The sequence below is a fragment of the Kwoniella bestiolae genome, chromosome 7 (genome assembly GCF_000512585.2).
Source record: "Kwoniella bestiolae CBS 10118 chromosome 7, complete sequence".
Lineage (NCBI taxonomy): Eukaryota > Fungi > Basidiomycota > Tremellomycetes > Tremellales > Cryptococcaceae > Kwoniella > Kwoniella bestiolae.
In genome coordinates, this window is record NC_089247.1 from 1,403,816 (window position 1) to 1,416,967 (window position 13,152).

The 13,152-nt window shown below is 47.7% G+C and overlaps 5 protein-coding genes across 5 annotated transcripts; 3 read left to right on the forward strand and 2 right to left on the reverse strand.

Moving 5' to 3' along the window:
• Nucleotides 1-178: 178 nt before the first annotated feature.
• I302_108444 (gamma-glutamyltransferase) lies at nucleotides 179-3,057 on the reverse strand (the record flags this gene model as incomplete). Its single annotated transcript, XM_065870674.1, has 14 exons — nucleotides 179-542; nucleotides 608-791; nucleotides 893-1,043; nucleotides 1,105-1,166; nucleotides 1,308-1,461; nucleotides 1,549-1,688; nucleotides 1,778-1,886; nucleotides 1,948-1,966; nucleotides 2,044-2,093; nucleotides 2,191-2,358; nucleotides 2,437-2,558; nucleotides 2,697-2,753; nucleotides 2,816-2,860; nucleotides 2,937-3,057. 14 exons carry the CDS (start codon nucleotides 3,055-3,057, stop codon nucleotides 179-181), a joined length of 1,746 nt encoding a protein of 581 aa, XP_065726746.1.
• A 550-nt stretch (nucleotides 3,058-3,607) lies between these two features.
• I302_108445 (40S ribosomal protein uS12) lies at nucleotides 3,608-4,643 on the forward strand (the record flags this gene model as incomplete). The annotated part of the gene is made up of 4 exons (XM_019193783.1): nucleotides 3,608-3,614; nucleotides 3,801-3,961; nucleotides 4,244-4,360; nucleotides 4,506-4,643. 4 exons carry the CDS (start codon nucleotides 3,608-3,610, stop codon nucleotides 4,641-4,643), a joined length of 423 nt encoding a protein of 140 aa, XP_019043906.1.
• A 944-nt stretch (nucleotides 4,644-5,587) lies between these two features.
• On the forward strand, nucleotides 5,588-7,182 carry I302_108446 (uncharacterized protein; the record flags this gene model as incomplete). The annotated part of the gene is made up of 2 exons (XM_019193782.1): nucleotides 5,588-5,744; nucleotides 5,864-7,182. The coding sequence occupies 2 exons, from the start codon at nucleotides 5,588-5,590 to the stop codon at nucleotides 7,180-7,182; spliced, it is 1,476 nt and encodes a 491-aa protein (XP_019043905.1).
• Nucleotides 7,183-7,958: 776 nt separating this feature from the next.
• Nucleotides 7,959-11,088, forward strand: I302_108447 (uncharacterized protein; the record flags this gene model as incomplete). The annotated part of the gene is made up of 7 exons (XM_065870675.1): nucleotides 7,959-8,904; nucleotides 9,025-9,142; nucleotides 9,211-9,468; nucleotides 9,595-10,021; nucleotides 10,146-10,205; nucleotides 10,278-10,341; nucleotides 10,415-11,088. The coding sequence occupies 7 exons, from the start codon at nucleotides 7,959-7,961 to the stop codon at nucleotides 11,086-11,088; spliced, it is 2,547 nt and encodes an 848-aa protein (XP_065726747.1).
• A 308-nt stretch (nucleotides 11,089-11,396) lies between these two features.
• I302_108448 (uncharacterized protein) lies at nucleotides 11,397-12,852 on the reverse strand (the record flags this gene model as incomplete). Its single annotated transcript, XM_019193780.1, has 7 exons — nucleotides 11,397-11,657; nucleotides 11,784-11,872; nucleotides 11,947-12,032; nucleotides 12,102-12,131; nucleotides 12,231-12,409; nucleotides 12,467-12,701; nucleotides 12,788-12,852. 7 exons carry the CDS (start codon nucleotides 12,850-12,852, stop codon nucleotides 11,397-11,399), a joined length of 945 nt encoding a protein of 314 aa, XP_019043903.1.
• Between the last annotated feature and the right edge of the window lie 300 nt (nucleotides 12,853-13,152).

A 13,152-nucleotide genomic window follows, 5' to 3' on the forward strand; every position in this document is an offset into this window, starting at 1 on the left:
GCGATCTTCAGGTGTACGAGTGAAGATGGACAGGCAGAACAGTCAATCACGATGAAGCAATGTAATGTATAATACCCAAAATCAAATCCGAATATCATGCATAGTTGTATATCTCTTTTCCCTCTTACTAACCCAGACAAACAGTACAACCCCTATATGACATTATGACCCTTCAATACTAAATCTGCCCAACAGCACATCCATCCCCCCTCAAATCCGACCCCGCCGCCCAGACTCTCCGTCCATTCGGATCCACCACCCGCTGTATCATCTGTCCCTTCCCAGCTATAGACCTCGCATACCCCTCTGCAACCTCACACCGATGTCCCATCTTTCGTAACTCATCGACCGTCTCGGGAGAAATTCCATCTTCGAACCATATCTCACTGTTTATATCGCCCGCTCCTGATTCGGAACCTTTTTTGGAGGTATCTGGTAGACCCGCTGAGATGCAGAATCTCGGTGCGTCAAGGGACGATTGGACGGAGAAGCCGCGTAGTTTGTTGAGCAGGACTTGCACGTGGCCTTGAGGCTGCATGAACCTGGTCGGGGACGGGGTTAGCTTTCCAATCCAGTTGAGTGATTGAGAGGGAGCTCTGCCACTCACCCTCCCATCACTCCGTAGGACATCAGCAATTCCCCATTCTGGGTCACCATAGCAGGTATAATCGTGTGGTAAGGTCTTTTACCACCTGCTATGTTGTTAGGGTGCCCCTCCTGCAGAGTGAAACCAGTCCCTCGATTCTGAAGGGTAAATCCTGTTCCCTTGGGGATGGCACCGGTACCGAAGCCTACAGGCAAAATAAGTCATCCACTCTATGACCTCGAAGGATAGCTGGTCGTTTTTGTGCAACACGACGATCCCTCCAGTTCTCAGATATCGCAAACTTACCCGCATAGTTGGACGCAATGAAGGAACAGCTATTCCCGTCTTTATCTGAAGTTGCTAAGTAGACCGTATCACTCGAATTGATAGGATCCCCGTGGGTTATGTTTCCTGCCTTCTTCAAGTCGATAAGACCAGCTCGCTTGTTGAGGTATTCCTGATACCCGTTTTGACTTGTCAGCAATTCGACGTAAGTCAAACAGCAAAGCTCTACTTACCTTGCTCAAAAGCTCTTTGACTGGAACATGTACCACTTCAGGATCGGTAACGTAGTATCTAGCTATTATTCGCCCGCACGGTCAGCATTTTCGCAGAATAACCTATGAGATAGCTGAACAAGATGCTTACTGTCTACAAGTATGGTAATGCCCCAATAAGCATGAGCCTATCAGATACAACTTTTTCAGGAGATATTGCTCACCGGCAAAAGCAAGTCTCAGGGCCTCAATCAAGATATGCAAGTACAGCGTCGAGTTATGCGGTAACTCCAAGACATCAATTCCATGTTGACTCTCTACCGCTTCGACTATCCCAAGTGCTACTAAAGCAGTCAAACCTTGACCATTTGGCGGACACTGGGTATGGACAATCAGCTTTATGACCTGAATTTTTCGGGGTGGCAGGCGGTGGTAAGCTGTAAGGAGATCCTGTGGAGCACCCACCTCCCACAATGATATACCTTGATCTCCCGCATCACCAACTTTGAAATCGTACTTTATCGGTTGGATCACCTCGGCATCGCATTCCGCTAGATCATCGAGGGTCATCGCCCCTCCTCCTGATTGAACGAGGTCAACGATGGCTAATTGAAATATAGTCAATCAGTACGACATGCTCGGGCTTGTTCCGATATTGTGTGTTTGCTGATCATACCAGGGGTGGTAGACTCACCTTGAGCTATACGACCTTTGTAGAACCCTTCTCTGCCTTGTTCAGCGACAGCTTCGAACGTGTCGGCAAGCTCGGAGTGAGTCATCACGTGAGATGCGTGTGGTGGGTTCTGGATGATTGCGCATCAGGTTTGCTACCTGTGTGCTATATGTCCACGCGAAGCTACTTACTCCATCTGGCATCATCATCCTACGTATGATGAATCAGTTCCATCAGCTGATCTATGCTTCCCGCTTTCGTTCGCCAGCTGGTCCGCACACACTCACTCTTTCCAGTTTGCGGAAGCGTTCTTGATGAGCTGTTCGGATTTCTGCCACTATCACATACAAGGCAGGTCATCAGCATCAGCTATTTCCCTTTGTCATCACATTCTGTTCGAGAGAAAGTATGTGGGAATTGGCTCGCAGACTTACAGCATTACTATTCAGCTCATGCTCCGGTACACCTTCCCTAGCCAATCTAATAGCAGGATCCAATATCTCCCTCATAGTCAAATTACCCGAGCCGAATTCCGAGACAGTCTTGAGCCATCCTGCCGCTGCACAAGGTACAGTCACGGAGTTGAGGTTGGTCAGTGGGATCTGTGCGTTATTGGTATCAGCATCGGGATCCATCTAAACCATATCCTCAGACTCCTCCGATGAAGAACTTCTACATACAGTGTCTCCTGTTATACCTTGACTTCTTAGATATTCCAGGGTCAAAGCTTTGGGTGATCTGCCCGAACCGTTCACACCTTTTACGGTCTTTGACTTGGCATCGTAGAAGAGGCAGAAGATATCTGTCAGCACATTCGGTCAGCTATTTCATGTACTCAAGGAACGAGTCTTCTGGTAAGCTTACCACCTCCGATACCTAGGACGAGCTGGAGTGAGCTAGACTGCCTTTTCCACTGGCTGATATTCATGAAGCAGCTCACCAGTACAGGACGGCTCAGTAACGTTCAGAGCAGCAGCAGTAGCCACAGCAGCATCGGCTATACGACGTCCGAAACTCGTTGGCTGGGCATTCCATCTTTGTCTTTGGACGACAGCTCACCTGCATTACCACCTTTGTTCAGTATCTCCAAGCCCGCTTGGCATGCTGAACAGGGACTCGATATCAGCTCTCGTCTCTTGGCTTAGCCGAACCAGGATGCACAACCTAGCTGACCACCCACCTAATGGTTGAGAAGTAGCTACCACCCCCTTTGTAGAGAAGACGGTTGATCTTCTCGAAGGGAAATGGGAGAACTGAGGTTGGTATGAAGGGTGTAAGCGAGTAAAATCTAGAGGTGCCATCTTGGGGTGCAGACTGAAAATCTGATATGATATCCACTGAATGTCCCTCAGTCTGCCTATGGAAGTGAGAATAAGACTGCAGATGGATGGTGGTGATGGTGTTACTCCATGTGCTTCTTATCTTTGCTATTGTCTGTTGATCACGTCGTATCATTAGTCCCTCCACGGACCGGTCATACCCGAAAGTGGAGGTGTCCGTCCTTTCAAAGGTCATCCGATCCTGTCGGTGATAAAGCGAGATGGTCGGATATAAGGCCGCGAGGGGATGGTGCCACATTCAGTCATTTCACGTAATACCGTCTGTATAATGGTTTACTTCTCCATCGTAGGCATCTAGTGTGGGAATTGCCAGTGTACGGTGAGTAAGGGAATCCCTTACTCCTGCTGCTGTTGCTGGTGCATCTGGCTGGTTGACACTCGTTCGTTCTGCTACCGTCGCTCCTTGCTCGTTGCTCGTTGGTTTGCAGTGTGAGCAATTCATTGAATTTGCTTTTCAAGGTCATCTGGCTCTATCTTGGTTCTCCTTCTTCATCCGTCAAAATCAGTCAAAATGGGTTGTGAGTATGGTTTTGTGTAGATCGAGAGGTCGTAGAAAGGAGGATGCTGATCTAGATTTGTCCTATTCCCCTCTTGCTCGCCATCACCATCACCACCTCAACAATATCAACATGTCCTATCCATCACACCCAATACCCCATATATCCTTTACTCGTATGCGTAAACGCATACTTCCACACTCATAGCCAACAAGCCTCGAGGTTTACAAGCCGCCCGAAAGCTCAGAACTTCCAGAAGGGAGAACCGATGGGCCGACAAGAACTACAAGAAGAGGGCTCTCGGTAAATTCTACAAGACCTCGCCTACCGGTGGTTCTTCCCACGCCAAGGGTATTGTTTTGGAAAAGGTGAGTTGGGGTTTGGAGTTTGGGCTTGGGCTGGAAAGAGGATGGAAGCGTTGGTCAAGGGGATGTCAATTGGATGGGGAGAGTCACGAGTTTAGATGAGATCGCTCGATTAGGGGAAGAAAAGTGCCATGAAAACTGTTCAAGAGGATAGGACATTCATCGACAACATTAGTGGTTATCGCAAGAGGACGAGCTTGAACAAAAGAGCCAAGAAAAGATGTTATGGAAGAGAAAATGTGATCTCAAAATATGTATACTGACTCCCATCTCCCCCTTTACCAGGTCGGTGTCGAGGCCAAACAACCCAACTCTGCTATCCGAAAATGTGTCAGAGTCCAACTCATCAAGAACGGAAAGAAGGTTACCGCTTTCGTCCCCAATGATGGTTGTTTGAACTTTGTGAGTGTTGTTGTGGTTTTGCAGTATAGTCTCCCCCTGTCCTCACATCTCCCAGATGTTCATCACCTACGACTTCCCATCTTACATGCCAGTACTTGTTGTCGCCGTAAACTCTCGCTGACGCTCGAGTTTACTTTTGTTGCAGACCGATGAAAACGACGAAGTTCTCATCTCCGGTTTCGGTCGACGAGGAAAAGCCAAGGGTGATATTCCCGGTGTGCGATTCAAGGTCGTCAAGGTTTCTGGTGTTGGTCTCCTCGCTCTCTGGAAGGAGAAGAAGTGAGTTTTGGTTTTTGGTTCTTGCTGCTATACACCTTATCAACCTGGCAATATCCCTCATCATATCTCTCTACCTGGCCCTGGGCGGGTGGAATGATTCTGTTATCGATGATTATGCTGATGAACTTGCTTGCAACCTACAGGGAGAAGCCTCGATCTTAAGCTGCTCGTCAACATACCATGAAAAATTCAGCATTGTTATCGTATTTTTTTGGTTTGGACGACTGGGATGCATGTATGATCTGACACCACGAGGCGGGATTTGGTTTGATGATCTGAGGTTCTTGTTGGCATTGGCATTGGCATTGGCATTGTCATGGGGGTGTTGCTTGAAAGTGGACATTCGGCTTGGTAGAGAGCACAAAGTTGAGAGCAGGTTAGGGGTTACTTGACAGAAGAGGCACTGTTGTGAATGACGGTAGACACCATGTTCATGTCGCGCGCACCTTTCCAGTGCACTTGCACTTCGAGCTCTCATACATCGCGCAGGTGGATTCTGATGGGGCAAACGATCACTCCTGAGTGCTGGTCTTTCCAATTTCACGAGGATGTATGCCTTCCACATTGTTAGAAAGATTGAAGAGAATTCGAAATGAGCCAGAGTGACTGTGACTGTTTCACATTTCCTACCATGTCGTTCTTTGTTCATCTGTGTGTCGTGTGTATCACTGCACTGTGTCACCATAGTGTACATCGCACAGATCACTTGTATGGCATATCATCGTTCACTTCCTGATCATCATGTAGTAACGATATCATCATACCCAACAGAGCATAGAATATAGAGTAGAACACATAGATCACGCCTAGATATCACACTCACACCTCCCAGCCCCAGCCCCAGCCTCAGACTCCTTTCATACCCAGGACTTATCGCTCAGTGCTTCGACGACCCAGTCCTACTCTTTCATCGTTTATTCGTCGTTTCTTTTGCGTCAAGTGCAGAACATGGCTTTCTCATCCTTGGCAGATGAACTGGCAGGTGCTTTCGACGACCCGCCTCTCAATGACGGAGATGGAGTGGGGTTGGGTCAGTCTTTGGCGGATGAGTTTGGGCTGGATTATGGGTTGGAGCACGGCGAAGCAGAGGAGCAAGGATTGAATGGTAAGTAAAATATCTGTGTGAGAGTCAAGCGGAAAAGGAAAAATGATTAGAAAGAGATACATGTAAAGATAAAATTAGCTAATGATATAATTCATCTCGTAATGGCCCCTCCTTTTCAGACCCCTCTACACCTCCCAGAAACGCCCACAATCTACCCAAACTCCGTACCCCACCCAATGAGAATGGACGACGCACCGCCAAATCGTCATATGAACCTACGAACCTGGACGATACCTCGCCTTATAGGGGGATAGACGAAGTGGAATTGGAGTACCGACAAGACCATTCGTTCTCCCCCCTGAATGAGCAAGATAGTTTCGCAGAGGATCTAGAGAGATATGAGCATATCGATAATCTACCTACTAGTCCGATACGCAATAGAGTTGTGGCTAGTAAATCCTCGAGTAGATCTTTGAGGGTAAATATGAAATCTTCTGTCAAGTCGCTGGAACCCGTGCAGAACGATAGGGAGGAGGATATACGGGAATCTTTGATAGTCCTTTCTGAGGGGGTGGCGAGGGGTTCGAAGTTGTTGGGTTCGTTGCGTCAACTTAACCACCATCATCATCATCCTATAACGGATAAAGAGGACGGTGGGAAGGAGGGAGGGAAGAACAGAGAAGACTTGGAGATTAGATTGCAGAAACATTTGAATAGGATGAATGAAGTTGAGAGGACAAGGGATGAGTGGAATAGGGATTTGGGGGTTTGGTCCAGGGAAGCTGGACTGGGTGGGCTGGAGGGGAACGTTGCAGTCGACAGCCCAGACGGGAAATTAAGTGATTTGGTAGAGGCAGAGGAAGGGGAGAGTTTGGGATGGACCGGTGAATTGGCTTTAAAAGCAGACTTGCCATCGCCATCACCGCATGATACTCAACCGTCTCCAAAAGACAATGAAGCACCTCAAGAACAAGTACTAGAACCGGAACATGTCGATCCTCACGATTTATTACTTCTCGAAGAAGATTCTCTCCCTTCCCATCCATCCGACCATTCCCTCCTATTGCCCATAACCCCTTCAATTTCTACTACTTTCCATATATCGCACAACCCAGATCCGAATACCCCACGATCTCTGTCAGTCCTAATTAGGAAAGTACAGAGAGACACCGACCTCCTACTTATCGCACTAAGGAATCTATCCGATACAATCCACACGACGACCTCCTTCCATACCTCCATAAGCAGACTAATGAAAGGTATCAAGTCCTCCCTTGACTCATACCGCGAGAGGGATGAGGTAGAAGCAATGGCGAAGAGGAGGATAGAAGAATGGGAAGAGGAGAGATTGAAGATTGGATTGACCCGTGGGCATGGCGGGACGTTCAAGGATAGGTTGGATAGGGAGTGTAGGGAGTTTGAGAGGGTTTTGGAGGGGTATGGGGAGAGGTTGATGGAATTACAAAAGGGTACAACAAGGATGGTGAGCGTTGCGTGAGGTGAAGCTACGGAACGATACTAGGACGTAGTGATACTGTCCCTACCCTGTTTTGTTTCTCAGAAAGATGAGAATAGAGCTTTAGAAAAGAACAGTGGAGAATGGGGAAAGGTATATACATGCTCTGCTCATAGGAATAACCGACACTTGATGATGATGATGATGATAATGACTAAACTGCACATGAATGATGAATGATTATGCTCTTATCTTTTCTTCCGCACATATATTCGATACTAGATACTATCCGAAGCATACCTGTACATAGGAATGAGTACCCGTATCTTTTGTATCGATGATGTCAATTTGTTTGCTGGAATCATGCGGTACTCCTACTCCCCTCGCATCCATCGGAAATGACCGAAGGGCATGTTAACTCTATGACGATAACGTTAGTTGGATGTTTAGCAATCACACGGAGCACACTTTATCGATCTCACATTAAATATCCTATGATCGAATCACTCACCCTTGTATCCCATACTTGCTTATCGTAACGATGTGTAAGCACTTTCCATAGAGGAAACAGTGTTCGATATCTCACAACGACACGTTCCTTTCTCAACACTGGACCAACAACACACGCTTGTTCATCGTCCCCGATTTCGGTAGATCAAGAGTTGCAGTAGGCGCTTCAGTCTGCTTTGTCTCGGAACCTCACAACTATCGCTGCTATCTATCTATGTCCGTGGCGTGCGCCTGATCAAACGTATTGTCTCATCATACTCGATACCTCTGTCAAACGATATCAACACCGACCATCGGCCGATCTCACAATGTCCCCATCAACCACCGCTCGACCGACCCTCAACCCCAATCCCTCCCTCCCATCCCATCTCCGACCTTCCTTATCCCTACCCCACAGCCGATCAGGCTCATCAACCCCCACACCAACACCGCACAACCAACAACACACCTACGTACCCTCATTCGACGACGTGGGACTGTCCGCCAACGGGATCGACGAGCGAGCTCTGTTCTCACAACACAATACCCCGATTTCCTCTCCTTTACCCCACTCTGCTCCTGGGGGAGAGGGTAATCCATTTGATGATGAGGAGGACCGGGGACAGGGAGGGGATATATCAGAGTGGAGGAAAGCAAGTCCGAAATGGTTATATCCCTTTATAATTGGTGTACCCCTCTGTATAGGGATGTCAATCGCGCCAAAAGCGGAATTGTTCGTCAATCTAGCTTGTCTTGCGCATCCTCCTTCAGCTACCAAGGATTCGACGAGCGTTCATGGTCTTCAATTGGGCGAAGCTACTTCGGGGCTCAACGTTTATGGCTTTTCAACGAATGTGTATAGTACCGATAAAGATAGAATACAACCATTCTTGCCATCCCCTATTCAACCTTCTACCAATATCTCATTAGACGATGGATATATCCTTTCGCCCGCGGATAAGTGGTTCTTGAAACTACAACATGATTTATACGAGTACAAACTACACCATTCGACTAATTCGACAAAGCCTGGACCGTCCGGTCGACCTGTGATTATCAACCCACCGGGACCGGAACCTTCTGAACCTTTACCTAGACCTGACGAGCCCTTACCCTCGCAAGATGGAGATGGGGATCAAGGTGAAAAGGACCCTTCGCCATCTAGAGACAAGGATGGAAGCGACAAGGAGGGGCACAGACAATATGAGGAGATCGATCCGAGATTGTGTAAGAAGGATGCGAAAGTGCAGGCTGCTGCTGCTAGGTTGACTATGTGTGAGTATGGCTCTACTTCTACCTTGGCGAATGATGGATGCTATGACTACTTGGTGGTTTGATTATCTGGACTTGAGAGTGTGGACGAGCGCTGATATCCTTCGTGGGATGGGTGATCAGTGATGACTCTCACTATGGGATTATTATCAGCCCTGACCACCGGGTTCTGGGGTCAAACATCCGATAAACTGGGTAGAACAAAGGTCATTGCCTTTGTCGAGATAGGTTTATTGTTGAAGTGGGTTGCATCATTCTTCAGTCTTGGCATTATATCTAAGCTCATGCTGACCATCATACTCCCTCCAGCGAAATATGCTTCATCGTCGTAGCCAACTTCCCTTACCTCGTCCCAGGAGGGTATCGAGCATTACTCTTTGGCCCGATAGTAGAGGGACTACTAGGAGGGTACAGTACGATATCAGCTACGCTCAACGCGTACGTATCGGACATTACGCCTGATGGGAGTCGAGTGACCATCTTCGCGAGGATCAGCGGGCTGTTCATGGCTGGGTTCGCACTTGGGCCGGTGTTGGGGAGTATGTTGATCACGTGGAGTGGTGATATGTGGGTATTGATTCTCTTGTCTGACACGCCCTCCCCTTTCCCCCATTAACTCTCACACGATGATATGCGAGCCAGTAAATTCTATTATGATTGTAAGTCGAGCTGACCTATGGGTGGTGATGATAGTATGACCCCATTCTACGTCAACGCGATAATCTACACCCTCTACATCCCATTAATCGTCTTCCTACTTCCCGAATCCCTATCCTCCGAAGCAAGAGCACAACTAGCGAAAAATGCCAAACTCGCCAAAGAAGAGGCATCGAAAAGAGATCAACTAGAAAGAGAATGGGAGAACGAGACCCCCTTCCTGCCCGATGGACAGGGGGAAGAAACCGATCCATTGTTATCTGGATGGTCGAGGCTATCAACCAACCAAGCATCGAAAACTCGGAAGCGGACAATAGGCAATTTCAAGCGATTCGCCAGGAAGTTGTTTGGTTTTTTACAACCTTTGAGCATTTTCATTCCTTCTAGGAAAGAGGGTGAGAGGCATAGGGATTGGAATTTGACGGTTGTGGGGGCGGGGCTGTTCTTTATGAGTATGGTGTTTGTGAGTTTTACATTCTCCTATCTTAGCACCACAATCGGCGGAGTATCTGAATTTTGCGAGCCTGCTCATTCGGGATATATAGAATGAGTTCGGAATTTAAGCTGACAGATGGATTGACTTGTAGGGAATAATGAGTATTAAGGCCCAGTTCACATTTTACGCGTATGGTTGGACTTCTGCTCAAGTGAGTGGGATAAGATCCTCCGGGGTTCTCCTTTGGAAATCAGCGATGGCTGACTCCTGAACTGGATGATAGCTTGGGCCATACATGTCGATCACTGCTTTCTCGAGGAGTTTCGTTCTCATCATTTTGGTACCAGGCAAGTCACCATCCCACACCTTGCAGAGGCTCTCATTCACACGAGGTATGTGCTGATGTCCTTACCCAAACAGTTGTAATGCACTACGTCAAACCTCGATTCCTCGCTGCCGAGGCGGAGACAGTCAACGCCGTATCACATCCAACAATAGCTGAAGAAGAAACAATCCAAGACCCCTCTTCCTCAGCCATAACCACCTCGTCCACTTCCGCATCTACCCCCAAACCACAACGATCAGCACACCTAGATCTACTGACCGTGCGAATCGCCCTAATTCTCGAAAGCATCCCATACCTCCTCTTAGCTCTCTCTCCCTCACCGATGGGATTCGTCCTCCTCTCTATCCTTCTTACTCTCGGAGGCCCCTCCAACCCAGCTGCAAACTCGCTTGCATTATCGTTGCTGAGCGACCCATCCCAATCTGGAAGGTTATTCGGGGCGCTAAGTGTCCTCCATGCGCTGGGGGCGAATTTGATCTCCCCATTGATGTTTGGGACGGTGTACGCTGCTACTGTCGGGACGTACGCTCCTACTATATTTGCGATCGCTGCTGGGTCGTTGATCCTCGCTCAGATCTGTATGGCTTTTGTCAAGTTGGATAGGAATAAGAGGGATGGTGTGGAGGAAGGGGAGGGAGGGGCAGGGGGAAGGGGGAGAAGTAGGAGGGTAAAGAGGGTTAGCAGCTCGAGTTTTGGCGTGAGGGGTGGAGCGGGTGGGTATGGTGCGGTGGATGAGGATGGGAATTGAGTGTTGGAGGATATCTGAGAATATAACGTAGGTGTGTTAGATGGGATGTGTTTGCATGGTTCAGTCGTCCGCGTGAATTGTAATTGAGGAGCGGGATCGTATAGATACTTTTGTTTTGCTTTGCTTTGTATTAATGGTCTATTGATATTGTATTTTGAATATGTAGTTTGTTGGTCATACACGGTTGATGTATGAGATGGAGATACGATCTGAATAATACCTATATACGTTGGTCGTTGGTGGTACAGTATGATAGCCGCAAATGAATACACAACTACAACATCTCAAGCATAATACGTATGATTACATCACTTCGCCTCAACCACATCCCCCCTCTCATCATACACATAAAACCCCCTCCCCCCCTTCCTCCCAACCCAACCAGCATCCACCATCCTCCCCAACAGCGTGGCTGGCCGATACTTGCTATCTCCCGTTTCAGTGTGTAGAACCCTCTGGATGTTCAAGCATGTATCTAGTCCTATGAGATCTGCGAGTTTCAGGGGGCCCATGGGATGGGACATGCCTAGTTGGAAGGTCTTGTCTATATCTTGGGGGGATGCTATGCCCTATCAATTCATTCAAAGAAAAGTCAGTATTGCTCTCTCAGTTTTCCTTTCCAACGCAGGTATTCTATCGCAGTCTGACAAGGGTCCAAGGCAGATGAGAGGTCTACATGGCGCACACAAACTCACCCTCTCCAACACCATGATAGCCTCGTTGATCATTGGCATAAGGATCGCGTTGGCTATGAACCCTGGTGAATCGGTTGAAGTGGTCACTTCTATTTAGGGAGCATGTCAGGATTAGAGAGGTGGTGTTGATACACACTGCAGAACAGAGGTGGGCTCGACTCACCTTTCTTACAAGCTTTACCGAACGCTTTGGCCCTTTCGATAGTTTGCTGGGAAGTTTGCAGTGCAGGTATGATCTCGACTAGCTTCCTAACTCCAGGGCAAATCAGTATCATCCCTTTGGACTACCGATCCTATGTGAAAGGAGGAATGACTCACATCACAGGAACAGGGTTGAAGTAGTGTATACTATGACGGTGGTATATTGATTAATCTGTTAGCATGAGGAATAGATACTATTTGTATAAAGTTGATGATGCGAATAGACTTTTGGTTTGGTGAACTAACCCTATCACCCTCTGCGAGCTCTCCTGGCTCTCCTCTTTACCCATCCCCGACCCAGCAGAAGCTGCAAGCTTGGTTATACTGATACTACTAGTATTGCTACCCAATATCGTCGAGGGGGTTAATGCGTTACCTAGTCGTTTGAATAGACCTAATTTCAGAGCTGGTATTTCAGGTATAGCCTAGGCAAATAAGTTTCAGTCAGTGTTTGTGAAGTTGAGAACTGGCTCATAACTCACCTCAATGACCAAATCAACATCATCCCTTATACTCCCCTCACCACCTCCTTCAGAACCGTCCCCCTGACTCGTACTGAACCTCGATAATGCCTCGTCTGCCTGTTCACTTGTCAATCGCGATTTCGACACGTCCCTTGATATTAGCGATTTGTACTTGTCCGTCGCTGATGATAGAACGGAGGAGGAGGGGTCGTATATCGTTATTGGTATTTTGGCGTGGACGGCTGATACGTAGCTATATACATACTATAGTATTAGTACAAAACTTTCATGAAACCCAGATGAGGAGTTTTGCGGGTTCCGCCAAGAGCTGTCACCCACGCTATGCCCAGACCCATTTGGCCTGCTCCTATAATAGCTGCTTTTCGAATCGATTGAAGGGTCATGGTGCGTAGGTGGTGGGGAGTACTGTGGTGTGTGAGTGTCAGTCTCTAGTCTATGTCTACGAGTAGTGAGTCTTGATTGTGATGGATATCACCTGAACAGTGAAAGGTGTTTACATATACTCTCTCTTCACCATCAATGATCTCAATCGAGCACATGTGAGCTGGATCAACCGGTTACAACCATCTCACCTTTCTAACCGGATCGACAGATTACATTATATTCAGGGTGATAATGATAGTATTACGTACTACACATCACATCACCCAAGAGTCTGGAATGTGTATTTATATTTTCCATGT